At 35.5% G+C, this 22,400-nt stretch overlaps 2 protein-coding genes across 2 annotated transcripts in view; both read left to right on the plus strand.

Annotated features, from left to right (window-relative positions):
• LOC148837604 (A disintegrin and metalloproteinase with thrombospondin motifs 19-like) overlaps positions 1–4,198 on the plus strand; it is a 113,612-nt gene extending 109,414 nt beyond the window's left edge. Inside the window, exon 23 of the mRNA XM_088911847.1 lies at positions 4,047–4,198. Coding sequence (XP_088767973.1) covers positions 4,047–4,198 — 152 coding nt within the window. The remainder of the gene's footprint in view (positions 1–4,046) is intronic.
• A 9,890-nt stretch (positions 4,199–14,088) lies between these two features.
• minar2 (membrane integral NOTCH2 associated receptor 2) lies at positions 14,089–17,987 on the plus strand. The gene is made up of 3 exons (XM_088912350.1): positions 14,089–14,247; positions 14,830–15,075; positions 17,796–17,987. Exons 1-3 carry the CDS (start codon positions 14,089–14,091, stop codon positions 17,985–17,987), a joined length of 597 nt encoding a protein of 198 aa, XP_088768476.1.
• The last annotated feature ends 4,413 nt before the right edge of the window (positions 17,988–22,400 follow it).

The raw sequence follows: 22,400 nt of genomic DNA on the forward strand, positions 1-22,400 counted from the left end.
GTGGCTGTCTTTTGTCTTTACTGTATGTCTCTGGGTGTCATTCTTTTTAGATAAATCTCTTTGAGATACTAACTTTGCACAGCAGGATGGTGCAGTTTTCACCTGTTCTTCACCTATTCAAACTCTGTCACATTGGTTTGGAATCATTGATGGATATCAGTTTTCAAATCTTGCCACAGAATTACTGTCAGACTCTAGTTAGGACTTTAACTGGGCCATTCAAGGACATTCACTTTCTTCCTGTTAAGCCACTTCAGTGTACAATAGTTTTGACCTTGTGCTTTGGGTTATTGTCCCCCTGATAAAACATTTTCATCCCAGTTTTAGGTCTGTAGTAGACTAAAGCAGGTATGTGTGTTTTGCCTGTTCTTTGCTCCAGCCATTTTCCCCTCAGTTTTGACAAGCTTTCCAGTTTCTGCTGATGAGAAGCAGCCCCATAACAAATGTTTGACCTTAGGAGTGGTGTTTACTGGGGGATGCACGTTGTTGAGTTAGTGCCAGATGTAACGGTTTGCATTTAGATCACAAAGTTTCATTTTGTCTCCTTTAAATAAAACCTTTTGCCACATGTTTGCAATATCACTTAAATGCTTTAATATGTGTTATTTTTCACTAATGGCTTCCTTGTTGCCACCCTTCCAAAGAGGCCATCATTTTGGAGAAAATTAGATATTGTTGAGGCTTTGACATTCTCTACCATCTCAACCATTGAACTCTGTACCTCTTTCAAAGTGACCATTGTTAGACACCCCTAACCAGTTTTCTCCTTGCTGGGTTGATCACGTTTGGAAGGACTGTCTGATCTCAGCAATGTCTGGGTTGTATGACACACCTTCCCTTTCTTAATGACAGACATCACAACAGTCAAAGGGATATTCAGTGTCTTCGAAATGTCTTTACACCGCATTCCTGGTCTGTGTGATACATGTCTGATATGTGTCTTTTACAAATTTATTTCTGAGGTGTTTTGAAAGTTCCTTTGGTCTACATGGTTGAATCTTCACTCCCTGATTTACAGTAGGTGGCTTACGAAGAGAGGTGTATTTATTCTGGAATCACGTGAACCACTGTCATTGGTCACAGAGGCCAATTATCAAATTGTGTGACTTGCCAAAATAATTTGCTCACTTTAATTTTAGGATTTTCAAATTGTTACCAAAGGGGGTGAATACCTATCCAATGCAAATATTTGTATTTTTATTTTACAGTTGTTATTATATAAATGTATATATCATTAAATGTTGATATATACATTTTGCTTTTACCCATAAAAATGTTAAGTTTGAGCATTCAAGTACTGATTAAAAATATTTTATTTTAAAAAATGTGTACACATTTTGTGTAATTCAACAAAATGGGACATCAATGGAAGGGGGTGAATATTTTTGTAATGTTGTAGATACTGTATATTTAACCATTATTCAAAGTTCTGTCACCATAAATATGATTGTGCAAAGAAAGTAAATTCTAGCTGGTAATACACCTAATAGAAAAGCAAATGAATATATTAATATTTTCTCTGTATTTTTCAGTGGTAGGAACAGGGCTTACCATAGGCACCCATACATTTTCTAATCATTTTGTCCAATAAGCTGGAGTCTGAATAGCCAGGGGCTATTTAATTGAAATTTAATTGCATCCTTACATATATTGTAATGGTAAAACCACTGTAATGATAAATTAAAGAAAGAAATTAAAGATAAAATAAAGAAATACAGTTGCCAACACAGAGCACTGGGTTCAGAAACAGTTGTTTTCCCAGACACTGAGACAACCATTTATTTTGTTTCTTATTGATGTCTTTTTAAATTTCCACATTACTTAAAATAGTCTGCAGATCAAAAAGGAATTTTCCTTAGTCATAATTTAACAAGAGATTATCAGTCAATTAAAGAAGTGAAACAGTGCTATTTTGCCTGCACATGTTATAATGTTGAATTAAATACCTGGCAGAATCATTCCCAGCGGAAATATTCCAAAATTACATCCATTATAAATCGTATATTAATCATGTTAGGTGTGGTGAGGCACAGTAATAACATGACAAAGGTTTTCCAAGATTTTAGAAACCTATTAACTACACAAAACATATGAAGATATACCGAATTACGGTCAAAACAAAGTTATTTGTATGATGTTAACTGAAATACAATGTCATAAACGTGCAGCATTCCCATACTGATTTTGCAGAGGTAATATAAAATTTAAGAAGCATTTTTGCAAATGTTGTCCTTAATGTTCTAATGTCTTTGTACTGTATATCCATCAAGCACTCCAGACAAGGTCTTAAAAAAGCTTTGAAGAAAACTATACTTTGATTCTTAGTCATATTTGCATCTTTTACAAAATGATAAATCTTCATGTAAACATTACAGATGTTTTTATTTACAAAATAAAATTTATATAAAAAGCAATATATTTGTGTATATTGCCTATACAAAGTAATACTGTGTAAATCTTTTTCTGTATATATATTTATTGCATACTGAATACAGTACTGTATATATATTTGGTTGAATTTATAATATTCAATATTTATTGCAATATTGTTATACTAAACTTTAATTTACTTTTATTTGTTTTGTGTGTTGTTTTTTAGTGATGGGTAAACAAATTATGTAGGAGCTTAAATATCTAAATGTGACTATAGAGCTACAGTATAATGCCTATTGATTCTGACATATTATGTACATATTATGCCTACAGTACCTCACATTTTATGTTGAATAGAGTTCTAATAAGCTGTGTTTATTGTACTTATACAATAGTTCAAAATAATAGAAATTGGGTATTAAAATACTCTGGCTTCATTTGTCTAAATTTATCTGCATTTTCAGTAATGTATTGGACAAAAAGGCTCAAAATAATCTTATTTACTAAGAAATGTATAATAGTTGTCCCCTGTCTTCTACCTCTATGTTCACAATTACATTCAAACTCACAGTTTTGTGTAGGTAACACAATCTAATAGCCATCTTTTCTTTAAAGGAAACTAATTCTCAGAACATATTTTATACTAAAGTTTATTCCTGACATTTTAATGAATTTGCGATAAGATAATATCAGTTAACATGTGTTAAAGGTGAATGATGGATAGTGTTTTAGATACTGTTGCCATAGTGTCAAACTAAGATGGGTTCATAACATTTCGGGAGAGAGATGTGGTGTGTTAAGATAATACCTCCAGCACTGACATTTACCCTTGTGGAATCTGTATTTGATTTAAAAATAGACGTGCGATTTCAAAAACCATTCTTAAATGACAGCTAAGTATATAAATCAACTTGTCTCTTTTAATTCAATAGTAAAGAACTAAACAGTGGTCTAGCAGTCTTCTATGTAGTTTTCTTATGTCTTTTTATGTCTCTGGCAGACATAAATGTTTATTCATTTTTGTTTCATTAAAGATCTTCTTACTTATATAGTTATATCAACACTATGGCACTAAGTATATTTTGTGTGTTTCAGTAAACAACTAGTGTGAGTGGAACAGTATAAATAATTGCATACTGTTAACATATTTAATAGATAAATCTTGTTTTCTTTGTAGTATGCTCACTTGTTAAAGTATACAAATAATAGCAGGGCCTAGGCTGTAGGTGAAAAGAAGCTCTTTAGTGAAGTTTAGATACGTGTATCATCTAATTACTGTATATTTGTGGGAAAATACAATTCTTTTTTTCCTTTCAGTATTCTCAAAATATAGAATTACTAAAATAATGCAATAAAAATATTAAAAAATGTATTTTTGGTGCTGTCCCTTTAAGTGGTCATGTCAGATTTCCTGCACTTAGCAATGCATTTAGTGACACCTAATGGAGAAAAAAAAAACTTCTATGTTAATGCAGAAAGGCTGATTTATAATTTCCAGACCTGTTTGGACATTGCAGGAAAATATGTGATATACTAGTAAGTAGGGTCACTTCACTGCCACACATTTCTACTGAACATTTTCTTTTTCAAACTCCAGTTGAAAAATGTTGACCAGTGTAATCTTGACAAAAACATCTAAAATATATGTTGCACGTGTTTTTCTTCTTTTTTAGCTGCCTTAACATTCAAATGCCTGCAGGATCAATGGCCTGTGTACTGTAAAGTGATCCGAGAAAAGAACCTGTGCCAAGACATGAGATGGTACCAGCGCTGCTGTGAGACATGTAGGGACTTTTATGCACAAAAAATGCAGCAAAAGAGTTGACGACAGTATGAGGATTTCTGGAAATTTCACCATTATTTATATCAAGAACATGCACACAAAGAAAACATCCCTTTTCAAGCACACATATTCTGGATAATTTAAATGGTGTAATTTATTCTTATAGTCTGTGGATTGTTTCTGTTATGTCTGTTGTGTAGTGTGTGGAAAAAAAAACATGCTGTTCTATGAGAAATGTAAATGTTTAAAAGCAAATGCCACTCTTTTCAGAAATAGCACATTTATTTCAGCCTTGTTTGGCTTAGCCATAGAGCAAGATGCTCTATGGTTTGTAACAGAGTCAGCCCAGATTATAATTTGTAGCTCAGAAATGAAATGTGTAATAACAGCAGATGGCCAGAAAAGAAAATGTGCTGAGTTTTATAAAACCGTGTACTGATATTAAAGATGGCTGCATATAACCCTATACGTTATTGGTGCTTCTCAAGACTAATCAGACACTACAGTTAGCATCCCTGTCATATACTGTATATCTATGCACAAAAGAAACTTAACATTCTTGTCTAATGGAACATAGTATTTTTAAAATATTTTAATCATAGATCCTTCCATCCATTTTCGGTAAATGTTTTATTTTTAATGGCTCATAATGAGCCAGATCCTAATCCAGCAGGCACAGAGCCATGGGGCTACACTTTTGATGGGACACAATCCATTGCAAGGCACACAAACACTTGCATTCACACATACTGTACTTGCATATGGGGGTAATTTAGAGATGTCTGTTACCCTGGACAGCATGGATTTCAACTGTGGAAAGAAAATGTAATTTAAACATAGATGTTGAACAAAATCACAGAAAATGTGAACAAACATACATATCAAAGAATCATGATATGTTTTTTTGTGTGAGATACAGTATGGCACAATGTCATTGTCAGGAATACCATCCCTGTGTGCTAACACTGTCCTGGCATTATTGATGCGTAGATCTGATGAGCCTGTGGGCAGAATACTGTAGGATATTCCACATCTGGACTGATGATGCTCTATTAGACATAATGATCTAGCTATAGGAAGACATTTTTGCAAAGGTGTGCCATTTTGATACTATCAATACATCTAGACTGACGTGCTGAGGAAATTACTAGCTTAAAGACTTTGCCAATTTATCACTAAGCAGTAAGCTTGCCCTCAAAGTGTAAACTTATGTTAAAGGACATTCTTGCCCATGAAATCATTCCTTCACTACACCACATATTGGCTTCAATAATACATCAGACACCACAACAACCCCACACATTGTCACCAATCACGTCTGTCAAGGGCAAAACCACATTCATTGATGGGAAAAACACGCCACCACTCTGCAGCCCACAGAAAACAGTGATTCCATCTCTTCTCTGTGAGCGTGTTTCTCCTGAATAGTCTCCAAACATGCAGATTATTTTCTGGTAGATTGATGAGTACAGTCGTTCTTGTGAAGTGTGACTCCAGTTTGAAAATTCAGATGGATCAGATAGATGTGATGTAGTGGACCACTGTGGTGGCCTCTGCCCTCAACAATATGGTGTCACTCACAGAGAAGGTTTCTTGTCTTTTCTGGTCTAGTCTGCTGATTGTGCAAGCTGTTGTAGAACTTTTTCGCAAAAAGCCTAAGACTGTGTTTTGTTCTTTTTACAGCACACTTTAAGGTTAAATATGCAGAACTTATTGCATGCAAACTATAGTATAGTGCCCATGGATGATACTTATTTCCTCATTAGTAATAATAATAATAATAATAATAATAGTAATAATAGTAGTTAACAGGACATTCTCATTTTCTGCACATACTGTACATGAGTGGTATACAGTCATGCTGAAAGCAGAATAAGCAAAGTCATTGAAACATAAAAATGTGTTTAAAAATGTCTGGGTGGATATTTTATATTTTCTTACTTGCCCAGCCATTTATTATAACCTTCACCATAACAGTGCATGAAATATGTTAGCTAATTTCTGTATTTCTGAGGTGCAACTTTAAAATATAAATTAAGCACTGTCCCAGTTCTAGTATGGCGAATTTCATGTATTTATTATTTTATCATTTTAAAGTTGATGTAATCAACACTACTGTAATTCAGAAATATTCTCAAGAGAAACTGGTATCCACCCATTCTCAAAATTATATTTCAAGACATCAATAAAAATATAGTGGTTCATGGAATAGGTTCCTTCAGTTTTATTAGAAAAAAGCAAGTATGAGATAGTTGTAAAACAGTACAAGTATTAGATTACAGTGTATATGAAGTATGTGCAAAATATGTTTATCATCTAATAGTCAGCTTGTGAGAATGGGATTGGGATGTCGATTAATCAAAATGCTATAGAAATGGGTCAAAAAAGGAACTGTTGGCTGTATTTAGGAAAATAGTTACAGATGGAAAAATTTCAGCAACAATAGAGTGCAACTTCTTTCACTGACACTTGGAACTTTAGTGTCACCTGCTGGCTAAAGAAACACATTAAGTCCTTTCCCTCAGATGGAGGGCAGCTTTTCAAGTTTTTCTCAAACTTAGCTTATGGTCTTATCAAATACATTATCAAAGCATTTGAGCTCAAAGCTTTTTTTAAATAATCTGAGAGGAGTTTTGTTACATGTGGCTTCTAATATTATGAGGTTTTACAACAATTATCCTTTGTAGAAGGTATTTTTACATCAAGGTTTTGCAGCTTCTAGCATTTCAGGTCTGCTGTTGTTTTAGAGTGAGATTGAAGTAGTTTTTAATGACAAGTGGATTCTGAGGAGCTGGAGCTTTACCATAACTAATTTATTCACTTTCTTTTATTTCAGCCTCTTGTAATTTATGGATTTTAAGAGCTGTGCAATACATATACATTCTTTCCATTTTATTATGAATGGTATTTGCTTATCTGACACCCTTATTCAGGGCAATGTACAAACTAGATTTTGTGTAACAACAAGGAACTATCGTGCAGGTGATGATGAAGAGGCACTGTCTTTATTATGCTGATTTTCCTGTTTAGTCTTCCATTTAGGCCAGAACAATGTTAAGAAGGTAATAAAAAAAAACAAGTACAATGCTTAAAACTTGGCAGAGAAGTCTGAGATATTTTGAATTCATTCCATAAGACCTGTCTTCCAGAATCTGTGACTTATAGAACTGTGTACTTTGGAAGGTAACTGTAAAAAACCTTTAAATGTAACATTTAATTTTTCCATACTTACATAGCTGATGTAACCTGTGTTGTAGGTACATGAATTACTCATTTTTCAGTCCATATGCTGCAATAAAGATTATCAGTTGCCAGTCATTTTAAGCTCAACATGGGGACAGAAAAACATAATAAAACACTAAGACAGCTGCTGTAATAGCCACTTATTCTCATAAATGGCAACCTGAAAATTTCTGCTGCCTAGTGAATCCTAAAATCATTTTTATCAATGTTTAACTTTTTTTAAATTTAATTTTATATCATATTTAACATTCCCCATTCTCCTTTGTGACAATGGTATTGAGGTCACTTACTGCCACTAGGATTCTGTAATCCCTAATCATTTACTACTACTAAATATAAGAAAAGCATATATTTATGATTTACAAAGATACAATGAACCATCTGTATTTTCTTGTTAATTTCTAACTTCTGTGAAAATGTGAAATTCTGTTCACATTCTTTTCCCTTTTCAATGTTTTATCCCAGTGACAGATTAGGTTTAAATCTCATGGTGGTTTAAAAGAGATTGGTATTTAAAGGGGTAAAGAAAAAAAATGCTTCATCAATACGATTTGAGTTATTCTGGGATGCTAATTAACTAATTAGCTTTGAGAAGTTACAGAAGCTCAGGAAGAGTTTTTTGTTGGTATACTTATTCGGCTTAACAAAAATGTCTGCTGGGCCTTAAAACATGAAAAAGTAGTGAAACACAGTTCAGGTTAACTATTGTATTCTTTCAAGGTCATGCTAGTTAATTGGAGTTTATTCATTTTTTACTATAATTTTTCTAATATTTCACTTTCTACCTGACTGCCAGTGGTTTCATAAAGTAGGGCAAAAAATGGATGAAACTATAACATTCATGTTAAACAACATGGGTATACAGTATAAGTATTGAGAGTTGTTTGCAGAGATCAGATAAACAAGGCTTTGAATTAAAACAGATATTTTATTTCAAAGCCTTTATTTCATTAAATGGTTCATGAAGCTCCAGGAGCATGATGTTCTAAACAAAGAAAAAACATGCCTTTTCTCAGAATCTTCCTTATCTGCACAGAGAGGTAGAGCCTAAATACTTTCCTCATTCCACTATGTTAGAGTCTCTTAGTATTATAGAGTGTCTTCTTTCTATGGACAGCTAAGTCACTGCTGAACTTCGCAGGCAGTATACACTGTAGTCTCAACAGTGTTTTTAAGAATGTGTAAGGAATGTACTGGAATGCATTACCATGTACCCCATAGAATGTTGGTATGAATAAAATACTGGTATCAAAATAATCAGAATTCTGATCAATAATATTAGGATAAAATAATTTTGTTGTATAAGTATATTTACTTCTTGTGATGAATTAAGTAATAATACATAATAATAAATAATAAATTTATTAGCAAAATCTAAAACCAAAACACCAAAGAAATTCAATGTACAATATCAACAAAGTGTTCTTGGCAGCACCTTCTACTCCCTCCATCTAGATCTTTGTTCTTCTTGAAATAAGAACTGTAATTCATCACAATGTATGACCTCTTAAATTTGAACAGTTTTACTGTTAGCGTATGTTCTGTTATTGTAGAAATTCCATGCAAGGGTTCATTAAAAATCACTTAAAGCTTGAAATACAGTCTAAGTTTTTCTAGGCATAGGATCTCTCAGCAAAGGCAATATTAATCTGTAGCTTACTGAATTCAGGCTGAAACACAGTGGCACCATTAGGAAGCATAAAGGGAAAGACCCTTTTTATTTAAATGACAAAAACAAAAATGTAACTGGCATTCTTCTGGCAAATGTTTAAAAAACTAAAGGGAAACTATAATGACACTTGTTAAGCTAGATTGTTATCTACATTATTTATCTTTTCAGCAATTATGTAGTTTTATTTATTTGGTACACCACTTGCAAAGGTAGTGTTGTTTATGTATTATGGCATGCTCTGCCACATATTAAAATATAAAGTCGTGGTCTGAGCTTTAACGTTGACCTGTTGCTCAGCTGCTCTACCATTAAATAGGAAAATAATCTGCTGTATATCATGAATACATTTCACAAAATATAAAAACTATTAATCTTTTGGTATTGTGCGTTATTCCACAGTCTTTACTTGAATAAACCTATTTAGAAAAAATAAAATAATAAGAAAACACTGTATATTTTTACACTGAATTGCTGTCGCACTGGTTTAGACTTGAAAAGGTCTTCCATCAGGACATCTTATGGTGCATGAATACTGCTTAATTTTATCTTCTGTTATTCATCTGAAAACAAGATGTTGATAGCTCAAAGCATTTGATAGGTATGATATGAAAAATCTACTCTATTTCTGTTATGACTGTTATGCTATGCCTACATTTAGGCTGTTCTTGTTCAGTTAGTAGCATCATCTTTGGAAAGTTTTGCAGGTGTGTGAAACTTTGTGTGGCTTCAGTTTTCTTTCTGTGAAAATACACTCTGTACATGATACATATGATGTTACATTTTCAATAAAAAAGAACTTAGTATTAATTGAATGTGTATTCTCAATTATTTCTAGCTTCTGTTGCTATTGTAAATAACATCTTTGTTTAGAAGAAAAAATGCATATTGAAATATTGTATATCTTTGCCATTCGTGTTTGGTCACAGTACCTCTATCAGTTGACCAAGTGAGGTATTATGTATTAGCTATAAGCAAATGATGAAAAATACCTGAACGTATCACTTATGACATGTTTGTGCTAATTTCAATTACTACTTTTGAGTGTTTCACGATGTACTGTTCTTGAAATCACAAAGATGTCAAAGGATTTTATTTAGGCAGTTTGCCTAAAAAAATGTCAGCCCAAAGTTTGCATTTCAGGGTAGATTAAGTGCTTACTCAGGTTTTTTGAAGGAAGGTCATTCCAACATTGACTTCATTGTGAGACATCAGGTGACATCATTGTGAGAGTGTTCACTGTTTATTGTTTTGACCTTCCACTTCTATTTATAGTTGGATGTTATCCTTTGTTCTGTTACTTTATTATAAAGTGTAAAGAAGAAAACAAATTGGGCATTGATTCAATATCCCTTAGTGACTAACCTCTATTCCACTGATAGATGTAATATCCGTACATTTTATGATCCTGTTATTACATAGGTTACATTGAGCAGGTCATCAGATTAAGACCACCTCTAACAGTCTTGAACTTTTCAGAGAACACTGCTTCAGCAGCAGCAGCAAAAACAAATACATGGGAAATTTGTATTTTTTATTGAAAACTCTTTTCAGATTGTTTTCTAAGAGTAAAGTATTTAAAACACAAATTTTACAGGAGAAAACATGAATTTACCTCATTTGGTAATATATTTTTGGTCACATTCACATTTGAGTATAGCAAAGCACAAGAAACCTGGTAACATATAACAGTGAAATCGTTACTGTATGCACATTCTTTATGCAATTATGAGATTTTATTACTTTAAGTTTTCATGCTCACAGAATGTGTAAAATTCACATCATTCAACTCGCTAAAAACACTATAGGAAATTTACAATTGCAGATTGAAAACATTCTGTGAAATCTACAATTTGCAGCACAAAGCTTCACCTTTTAAATTTCAGAATTTGTTATACTTAACAAAGTATACTGTAAGTATGGGAAGGCATATAAAGAACTTACAATATATACAGACAATAGTATATAAATAACAGAGTAGTTTGAAGCATTTAAATTACCATAATCAATACAGCATTTTCATCTACAGTGTATTAGGCTCTGGCTTTAACCCCAGGATGCAGGCCTGAAAAAAACCTAGACGTACACTGTCATTCACTTTGAGTCTCTGAGATTCAGGGCTGCATCATAGGGTTAAACACACACCAGGTCTATCTATTCGTACAACACAAATCATTGACTCTAAAGCTTTGATGGGAATGTACTTGTTTAAAAGGAGTTTTAAACAAACTTGTCTTTCCCTAATTCGTTGTATTAATGTATATACTTTATAGATATATCACTTTTCTTGATTACTCACTTGTATGTTTCATTTTCTCAATTGGTGTTTTCTATAACAGACACAGACCTTACCATGCATCCCTCTGTTACTCATTTTTTGTTCTTCCTGCCTAAAGAAAACCATAAACTCCAGCATTCCAACCGATCTGGAGTACTCAAACACAGTCCTCGCCAATCACAAGTTCCAAGGGGTTCCCTTTCCTTCTTCCTCTCCGTCTCACTGGCATCCTAGTGCAGTGGTCCAGGTGCACTTCGGAAGAAGGAGGTCTGAGATTCCTCCTTACTTCAGGATGCCTGCATCCCTTCACTGGCTCCTCTGCTCAGCTCCAGGTCTGCACTCCTGGCCTTCTGCTCAGGTTACAACCCATCTTCATCAATGGGCCCTTCTCGATACTCTTGATTCCAGTTCTCCACCCCTACACTTGGCAGTCATCGCCACCCACTTGTATCAGTGGAGTAACTGGGCAACACTCAGTTCCAGCTTTGTATCCCTTGCTTTGGTTCAGGTTGTCACCCCATTGCATCAGTGGAATCACAGCACATCTCTTTGCCTGTTCTTCCCTGTTCCCCTTTTTTTCTTCTACCTTTTCCTCTTTGCAAGCAGGGCCGGATTTCCCATTAGGCACTGTAGGCACAGGGCCTAGGGCCTACGAAATGTTTAGGGCCTACAAAGGAGGGAAACACTAGTGACTAATGGAAAATGAGCTGAAACAACATGCTTGCAATCGACTCTAGGTGCTCCAAATCAATAATCATACACTATCTAGCAGCTGTTCTAGAAACTACAAGTATCGAAGTGACGATCGCTTGACTCACTCCATCAATCACGTGGTTTAGCATTAGAATAGTTTAAAGTGCATCATGTCAATCGACGTAATTCAATTGGCCTTTACCCCTCTTTTTGCACATTTTGGAGTGAAAGATCCTAGGGCCTACGAACACCAAAATCTGGCCCCGTCTGCAAGATCTAAATCTAGCGAATTAACATCTCTGCAGTAACATATACTGTAGTAAAGGGCATTTTCTTCCCCAGATTAAATGAAATGAAAAAGTAATGTCCTAATAATTTCATCATTACTTTGTGAGCTTAGGTACGTATTTGGATTCTTGCCCACAGCAGCATCTTCGATGAAGGGCCTTAAATTTCTTCTCTGATTAACACGATGCACAGTGCGTTAACAAGTCTTCTGCCTTTCCTCTGAAGTTGGTAACCCTTAACCTAAACCTGAACAAAGCAGCAGATCAAAACTCTTAGCTAGTGACACCCAGCATCACTAAATCTGTTAAATTTATGCCTCTGCTGGAGCATCCTTAATTTATTTGTCACTCTACATCCATCATTTTGCTTTATTTCATTGATGCTATCCCTGCTAGAACTCGTTTGGCCTTCACTCTGTTTTTTCTGGGCTTTTTCCAGCACAGAGAAAATTTATGCACTTTTCCTTCTGTGGGCCTCTACAATTTGTCCTTGATCCTAACCTTTCACGCCTCCTTGCCACAAGCCAGACATTAAGTCAGTTCTCACCTCTTCTTATTCATGTGAGCTCTCAAACCTCTCTAGTCACTTAAACTAGCCTGTAGTTTGTGTGCATCATCCCTTAGGGTCCAATGTTATATTCTCGACCTTGCTTTGTCCATCAGATCTCTGCACAATGATTAACCTGTATGCCAACTGCATAGTGAATTAAGGCTGTGGTTCCTGCTTCAGGAGCAATGGATGGCATAACATTCTATGATGACTGCCTTCTGTCCCCTGAAGACCTACTGTACAATTTCGGACTGCTGCCTCACAGTCCAGAGGGTTATTGTTTGTACAGAGGAAAATAGTCATGGCTTCTGGCCTCATGAAACTTCTTGGATTCCTCTTAAGTATTATTCCAACTATACATTTTCGCCTTCACCGCTCTTCTCCGGGGTAGCCAAAATCTTTCCTCATCAACTCACTTGCTTATCCATACCACATTATAAATAAAATCTCTTTAAACCACATTTTTAGCACAATGTTGGATACCAAATTGAATAAGGGTTTGTTGATCATATTCTTTAATATTCTTAATATTTACTTACATTTAATAAATCTTAATATTTATATTTAAAAAATTTAAAGAATATACTGTTTGAACAGTCTATGGACTATGTAAATACAAATACACTATTGAAAGGTGAACATTAGGTTCATGTCTTATTTTTATCTATCCACAATGTTATCACTCAGCTAAAATGTATTGTAACGCAACGGGGGCTCAGGCGGGCACCCTTGCCGCATCAGGTCGGCCCCGCATCGTCCGGGGCTCGAACCCGGGACTCCCGCGTCACTCTGCAGGGACCCAGCCCGGTGAGCTAAAGAGAGATCTCCCCACAGCCCAGTAGCTGTAGTCCTGCTATCACAGGGAAGGGCGGTGACGTCACCTGCTCTGGTACGCCGGCTCTTACACAGTACCTGTCGGCCGTAAGCGTTACAGTATTAATTAAAATAGTACACCGAGCTGTGTATTACATTTTCTTTCAAATGGTCTTATGTTCTTCAAGACAAATGGTCAGAGAACCCTTCTAGTAAAAAGTCAGTGAAAATATAGCCTCTCTCTCTACCTAACCCTTTCCTTTCCTTCAGTTGGTGCAGCTAAGACAGATAGAGTTTCACATGACTGCCAGAGCTGCTTACATCATAAATAATTTGGAGATGAAGCGGCTTAGCTAACACAGTATTTTCTGCCACGCTTCATGAAAAGCTTGCTAAATCATGGATTTCTCTGTTCTACCCAACAACAATCATCCCGAGAAGTTCTTGCAACTTGAGGTGAAGTCTTTACCAATCAGCCCAGCTATGGCCCAGGCTGGCTTTGCAGCTGGAGCAGCCTTGTCTGGACACAGGCAGTGGCAGAACAGAGTCTATCTGCAGGTAGGCCTCTCTCCTCATGCATACAAAAATTAGGAATGTTTCTGCTTCTAAAGACAGGACTGAACAAAATAAATTAATTTACTTTACAGTACATAATATTTGTAGTGTTTGAAAGAAGCTAATTTCTTAAACCACGTAGAAAATAAGAATTTGTGCATAATTACATACATAGGGAAATGTTTGTGTATCTGTTGCTTTGTGTCTGCAATATTTATTGGCGATAATCACACATTAAGTTTAAATTAATAGGCCATTTTCTTCTGTTTTTTTATTTTGATATGTCTCATGTTGTAATATATATCAAATAATAATAATGTTGAGTCAGATGTTCATTTTTTCCTAAACTGTTATCAAAAGTCTGCAGAAATGTGATACCATACTGAATGTAAAATAATAACAAAACTCAGGTCAAGGATATCATAAAATTTGACTTTTTCTATTTTATAAAGGCAGCTTTGGATAACATTGATACAGTATCTTTCTTATCTGAATCAGCCCACAGAGATTTACTGAGTGAACAACCCAAAGAAACCAGAAAAATGACATCCTGTTATTCTGCCTCCCATCTCTCATTTCCTGCAGAGAGAGAAGAGAAATTTAAATGACTCTTATGGCTGGAAATCAACAGAAGGCAGCCCAGTACTCGTTGACAAAAGCCTCGGGAAGCACATCACCCCAGTCACCTTGAAATCCAAGATAAAGAGGAACCCTCTTTACTCAGACATAAGAACTGTTGATGGCTGGGAGAGCAAGAAAACACAGCCTTCCTGGACCATTCAAGAATATGATCGCCATTCACTGCACTCAAACCTGGCAGGCTACTTAAAGGTAAACATGATTCTAGTCAGGCTTGGCTAGTATTGCTGTTTTACAGCAATGGGGCCCTGGGTTCAATTCCAGACCTTATCTGCTATTATGTGAGTTTGTATGTTCTTCCTGTGCTCACTCCTTCTTTCCCAGAATCCAATTAATCTACCAGTATACAGTGTATGTTTGGACTGTGAGAGGTAACCAGAGCACCTTGAAAAAACCCATACAAACACAGGGAGAAACTACAAACTCCACAGAGTCACAGACGAATTGAACTAGGGCCAAAGTGCTATGAGACAGCAATGCTAACCATACTGCCCGTATGCAGATCCTTAAAATAACAATGAGAAATCTCAGTTATAAAGATGAAGGCTTTAGCAAGGGATTAAGATAATCTAACTCAATAATCTAAGACATATTATGTAGCATAAAAGAAGAAGAAACAATAATCAGCACTTTACATTAGCTGGCATTAGCTGAAATCCAGGGATTGGTCTTAATGTGAACTTACTAAAAAACTCAGTAATCAATTCAGTTATGCATGAGGATTTGGGTAAAAATAGGATGTTAATGCTTAGTGGTCATGCTTATAATCAGGAGGTGACACCTAACCGAGTGTTGGTCCTGAGACAATTACAGATGAATATTATAGTACCTGTAATACTACATGTTCATAAATTCCTGTGGAAGAGTAGGATCACTTAGCATTTTTTTCATACGGCATTATTTAAAATAAACTAAGAACAGCCAATTCATTGACTATCTCTTTTGGTCGAGGATTATTGTCTTACATGAACCCAAAAGTGACTGAAGACCGAATTAAAGACGGTACAATCTTGTCAAAATCAAATATCAACTATTTTTTTTAATTCACAATTCTAGTTTTCTAAGTTTATAAAATGGGAAATACTTTAAACTGAGAGGTTGTTTGCTTGCAATGCTTGATGTAATCTATGGAGGTCATAACAACAAGAACAAATGTTTCAATGACAACAGAGTGTAGATAAGGAAATAGAATAAATCCTTTTATCTCCATCCTCAATCAAATAGGAATCTAGACCCTGAGGCTAGATCTTTTGTACTCCCTTCATTTAATTGTATTGTTGTTAGGAGTGGAAAGGAATTTTAAGACAGACAATAGGCTTGACCTAACTAGAAATAAAATTAGTTTTTCACAACTCCTTTGGAAGCAGAAGCATTATCACAGACATAGCTTCATTTAGAAAGAAATGATAGATGATGCCATGTGATTCTACTTTTACTGCCATTATCTACTACTATCTAAAAGTCTGAAGCACTGCTGTGCAGTTTAATGCAACAGCACCAAAGAAATACCCAGTGTTTTGTCAGAAGACTGTGCAATGGTGTAGTGTGAACCTGCTGTAAATCAGCAGGATACCTCAGATAAGAAAGAAAGAGAAATACATGCTCTGTAACAAAGAGACTGCCAGAGTCATGTTACATGAGTGTAAAAGATAAATAGCTTAGGGGAAAATGAAAAACACTGTAAAGGTGTTAATGGCAGACAGTGGACAGATTTAAAAAATGTGTCAGACATACAAAAAACAGGTACAGGTAGAGTATTATATGTCCTCCCATTAAAGATGTGACACAAGGAGGAAATTATCATGAAAGAATTACTTTCACCTTTAAATCAAGAGAAAAAAAACATATCTGCTGTGTAGTTGTAGTTGTTTTTTAAATATAAATTTGTTTTTTTTCCCTGCCTTTTATCACACCCTTTTCTTTTGATTTCAATCCCACCTTAGAAAATATCAATGTTTGCATTCCTTGGTTTATCTTTTCTCATATCTGCACAGTTATTCTGATTTACAGCATACTTTATCATATTTAAACAACAAAACATGCAAAATCTCCAAGGAATAAACAGTTTGAGTTGGGAATTAAATAGATTAGGATTTTTTTACAGTTCTGATTCTGAAAACTAGACATTTAAAATACTTTAACTGCAATTAAAGCTGAACAACATGGCATGTTTTCCTAAGGCTGACAGCATAGGGCCAGCATGCTGTTCATCCCAGCTTTTATTGCAAATCCCTAACCCACATAGATAAAACTTTACAATGTCATATTTTCCCCAATCCTTTAAAAGAAAACTGTTTTATATTCTGCACAAAAACTGTCAATACCCTGATATATGATGTGACAAAGGAAACACTAGGACCTGCTCTGTTCAGGAGCAGCATAAGACACGAATAATGACCATTTTTGACATGTCTGCCTTAAGTAAATCCTCATATGTCAAATGTCAGTTCCACTTCAGAGAGAAGGAACAGTACCTTTCAACTTGCTGAACTACTACTGACACCTGAAGTGAGAATGATAGAAGTTATTATGTTAACAAGGTTACTTTAACTTTAACGTTTAGTCCTATAATTTTATAGTTTAACTTTAAAGTTTGGAATTGATTTGGTGTCAAAAGAAGCTAAGGCTTACAACCATCAAATTAAAAAGAATAAAATGATCATAGTATTGTCGATCTATTCGTGTATTACCCTTTAAGGTTCCAAGTTGACACTTATCTGAGAAAAGATAATCAAACATTTAACATGCTTCTAGCTCCTTGCTTCCAGCTGATACATAACTGAGCAAAGTTTCAGAAAATAAGGAGCTCTTGTTTTCTAATGTAACATAAAGGCAGTCTATGGTGAACGTTTCATGCAACCTTTTGAACCAACAAAGGGTTAAAAAGTGACAAAAATAATATTCTGTTTCAGGAAGACCCCAGCAACCTCAGTTTTTGGATGGAAGATCTCTATACTCCTGGATATGATTCCTTACTAAAAAAGAAAGAGAATGAGCTGAAACGGAACAAAATTTGCAAAATAATCACCTTAATCTCTGTGTTAATGTGCATTTTCATTGTAATTGTCACAGTGCCTATTGTTGTTACAAAATATAGGAATTAATGTTGCCAAGTATATTCATTATGCTAATTTTAACCACATTGTTAATTTTATATATAATAACATAGCTATTTTGTTTTGCAAAGGTTCTAATAATAATAACACTTATATTATAGCGCTTTTATATATAGCACTTATATATAGCGCTTTTCTGGACACTCCACTCAAAGCGCTTTATAGGTAATGGGGACTCCCCTCCCCACCTGGATGATGCGACCGCAGCCATAGTTCGCCAGAACGCTCACCACACATGAGGAGGAGAGCAAAGTAGTGAAGCCAGTTCATAGATAGGGATCATTAGGAGGCCATGGTTGGTAAAGGCCAATAGGAAATTTGGCCAGGACACCGGGGTTACACCCCTACTCTTTTCAAGAAATGCCCTGCGATTTTTAACGACCAGAGAATCAGGACCTCGGTTTTACGTCTCAGCCGAAGGACGACACCTGTTTACAGTACAGTGTCCCCGTCACTATACTGGGGTATTAGGACCCACATGGACCGCAGAGTGAGCACCCCCTTCTGGCCCCACTAACACCTCTTCCAGCAGCAACCTTAGTTTTTCCCAGGAGGTCTCCCATCCAGGTACAGACTAGGCTCACACCTGCTTAGCTTCAGTGGGTTGCTAGTTGTGAGTTGCAGAGTGATATGGCTGTTGATTTAAATCATCGTATTTAATCATCACATTAAACTTGTTATGTTGATGTAGATCTTGCTTACATTTTCTGAGTGCCCCACAAACTGTAGCACAGTAGCTCACTATTACCTCCATATTATTATCTCAATATTTTATTATGGTTTATTAACTATTATGGTTTTAATAGTGTAGTACATACAGTACAATACCTTGCAAATGTATTTAGACCTATGTATAGTTTTCCCATTTTGTTACTGTAGCTTGTAGACAGCTTTGTAGTACCAATTAGTGTTTTTCATGTACACACCCTACTCCACACATTCCAAGCAAAGAAAGAAAAGTAAATGATGTAACAGAAAAACGGAGAAGCCATGATTGCATAAGTATTCAAACACTTAACTGTGGCAAACCTAAATTAATTTAGGTTCACAAAGTTGTGTGGCCTCTGTGTACAATAATAGTGGTTCACATGATTTCAGAATAAGTACACTTATCTCTGTAAGGATCTTTGGTCAGGTGGTGAATTTCAAACAAAAAGTCGACCATAAAGATCAAGGAGCTTTCTAATAACTCAGAGGTACTGTATCTCAGATACTGCCTAGATCAGGTTGTCCCTCCAAACTGAGCAGCCAGGCAAGGAGGAAACTGGTTAGAGATGCCCAGCAAAGTGCACTCATATCACTCAGTTAATACCATCCATAGTGTCAAGCATGGTGGTGGCAGCATTATGATAAAGTCCTACTCGTCAGCAAGGACTGGAAAGCCTGTCAAGACTGTAGGAAAAATAAATATACAGTAGCAAAGGTGGATGCTGCACATTGGTGGTGGTGAAGGGGAGTTCCATTACCTGTAAAGAGCTTTGAGTGGAGTATCCAGAAAAATGCTATATAAGTGTAAGCAATTATTATTATTGATTAAACATCTGGCAAAACCTGTGACAGATCTAAACCTGGGTCAAAATGTTACTTTTCAACAGGACAATGATCCAAAGCCCTGGAACAAAGCTACAGCAAAGCAACAGTGGAGTGGCTTAAGAATAAGAAAGTGAATGTGCTGGAGTGACAAAGTTAAAGTCATAACTTGAATCCTATTGAAAATCAGTGTGAGGCATTGAAAATTGCTGTCCATAAGTGAGCCCCCTGCAACTTCATACCTGTAGAACTTGTAAAGTCTGCTAAGAGGACTTACAGTATAGCTGTAATTGCTACCTAAGGTACTGTACTCCAACAAATATTGAGTTGACAGGACTGATTACTTATGCAATCATGTTTATCAAATTGTTCTCTTTAATTTTTGCTTATCTGGCCCTTCATTGTAAGCATTCAAGTTTTGATTAAGATATCCATGCGTCCATCCATTTTCTAAACCATTCAATCTAGTACAGAGTCATGTGGAGAACTGGAGCCTAACCCAGCAAGCAAAAGGCACAAGGTGGGATATAGAGGATGCCAGTCCTTCTCAGTTAATAAAATAGTAAGTTTAAAAAATATGTATACATCTTCTTGAAATTTCACCAAACAGGACACCATAGGAAGGGTCTGAATACTTACAAGGCAGTAGGTCAACATGTTAAAATAGCTTTAAACGAGCATATCCAGTTTTTTCTTCATTGTCTAACTTCTTCCTTCATTACTGTATAATCATGTTTTTCCTACATAATATCACAAATGCTTTCACTTTTCACAAAAATAAACTTCTTAGTCCCAAAAATGTTGTGAATGATTGACAGTATTACTTAAATGTTTTTCCTATAACAATGGAAGCACACTGATACATTTTATAGAAACATCCATGGCATAGGTGAAGCACATCTGGATTCTTTATTCTAAATAAGAGATAATAATAATAACAACAACAACAAAAATAATAATAATAATTGCTTACACTTATATAGCACTTTTCTACTCAAAGCACTTTACAGGTAATGGGGACTCCCCTCCACCACCACCATCCACCTGGCTGATGAGATAAAAGGCTGGCAAATATGTCAGACATCCCCTTCTGAACTATTGAATGGCAGTTTTACATGATAAAGAACTGCACTGAGTAAATATCTGTGTTGTGGAGTGTTGTTTACTGTGCTTGATTGTACCAGTCTTTGTCTTTGTACATACAGTCACTTGTATGTGATTAATTATAAATAAACAGTTTAATGAACAGGTGTGTGATAAAGCTATCTATTTTGTGGCAGAAGCCAGGCAGGGGAAGTGAACATGTGGGACTTGTGGACATTGGCTCATCAGGAGTCAATCTGTAAACAGCTGGGGAAGAGATCTTATTTTTTTCCCACCCAAGTAGGAAGTGGGAGACACTGAGAGCTTCAGCAACAGCTACTTCAGTAGGTACTGGAGATGGTGTAGAACTGGAAAGGAAACTAGGAAAGTTAACCTGAATTTTCCCCATTCTAGTCAGTTTAATTTTTTTTGGTTACTTATTTTAGCTCGTTATTGGCAAATATATTTTATCTTTCCTTTTTGTGTGCGTATACACAGCAATCTCTCACCCTGCAAATAAAACAGTGTACAACAAGCTTTGCATCTACAAAAATTAAAAATAAAATAAACATAAAGTGTTTAATAAACGTAAAGTTTATTAAACATAAAGTATATGACTCCCTTCTGCATATCAAGGGAGGGAACTGATATACTAATGTGTTCTGACATGTTTAATGGAACATCCACAAAGACACTTAACGCACCATGTGGAAATACCAGCTTTGGACTAGGAGAAACACAAGAGTTAACGTTAACGCTTATAGGTGACTTGAATGTAGTATTCCACATTCATAAATGTAATCACTAGTCCTCTGTCTTTGGTTGTTAAATACTGCTTTCCAACGTTTTCTGTATTATCAGGTTGTTGTCTACACCGGGCATAGCCTGATTCTTGGTTTCTCTGGACAGGTCTGCTGATTGCTGGAGCATATCATCTCTTTGTACAAACAACAGCACTCAGTCAATCTTCATTACTGACAGAAGGCATTATCATGCTTTCTCTTCTTGTTTGATAGACACCTTGAGCTTTTTGGTGGGCTTCGTAGTCACATTACACTACAACATAATCAGCACCCTCTGCCTAGGTCAAACATAAAGTGCACACCACAAGCCTATTTTGTTAATGCATTTAGTTTTTCAGAGTTAACAAGAAATACAATAACAGCGTATAACATTTTGCCAAAGCACTCATACACACGGCAGATTTTATATGCCTACATTGTCCTTTTGGTATTACATTTGAAGTGCTTGTATTTTCATTTTGCAAAAGTGTTGTTAAAAGCTAAGAGGGTGTGAATAATTGAAGACAGGGAGGATACAATAGAATCAGGTCTTGACACTAGATTGCCTAGCAAGCAAATTATAATAGTCAACAACTCCCCCTATTTGACAGAGAATACTGAGGAGCCTGTTTCCTTTATTCTCCTGTGCAGTGAGATAACAAAATATTAAATCAGGCAGCAAATATTAAAGAGACAAATATTTAGTTGTAATAATGTACAAACACAAACACACGTCTATTCCTATAATACACAGATATTTACAAGGCAGTGAGTACCAGGGCAATACCTTGAACAAAAACATGAAAAATAAATCTTACCCCTTCAATTAAGCCACATACTATATATACTATATACTAGGAAACAGAGGGAACCTGTTCTATATAAAATAACAGGCCCAAGGCAGGAATACATCACTACTTAAAATGGATGCTAAAAAACGGGAATCTGTTTCACTTTTCAACAATAGGAAGTAAATATTGCCACAATTACTTTATATGACAACAGT

Source organism: Atractosteus spatula, chromosome 3 (assembly GCF_055471065.1).
Source record: "Atractosteus spatula isolate fAtrSpa1 chromosome 3, fAtrSpa1.hap1, whole genome shotgun sequence".
Lineage (NCBI taxonomy): Eukaryota > Metazoa > Chordata > Actinopteri > Semionotiformes > Lepisosteidae > Atractosteus > Atractosteus spatula.

Coding starts and splice junctions, on each gene's coding strand:
- minar2 (XM_088912350.1), top strand. CDS start 14,089: ATGGATTTCTCTGTTCTACCCAACAACAATCATCCCGAGAAGTTCTTG. Junction 14,248..14,829: donor AGAACAGAGTCTATCTGCAG/GTAGGCCTCTCT, acceptor CATTTCCTGCAG/AGAGAGAAGAGAAATTTAAA. Junction 15,076..17,795: donor ACCTGGCAGGCTACTTAAAG/GTAAACATGATT, acceptor ATTCTGTTTCAG/GAAGACCCCAGCAACCTCAG.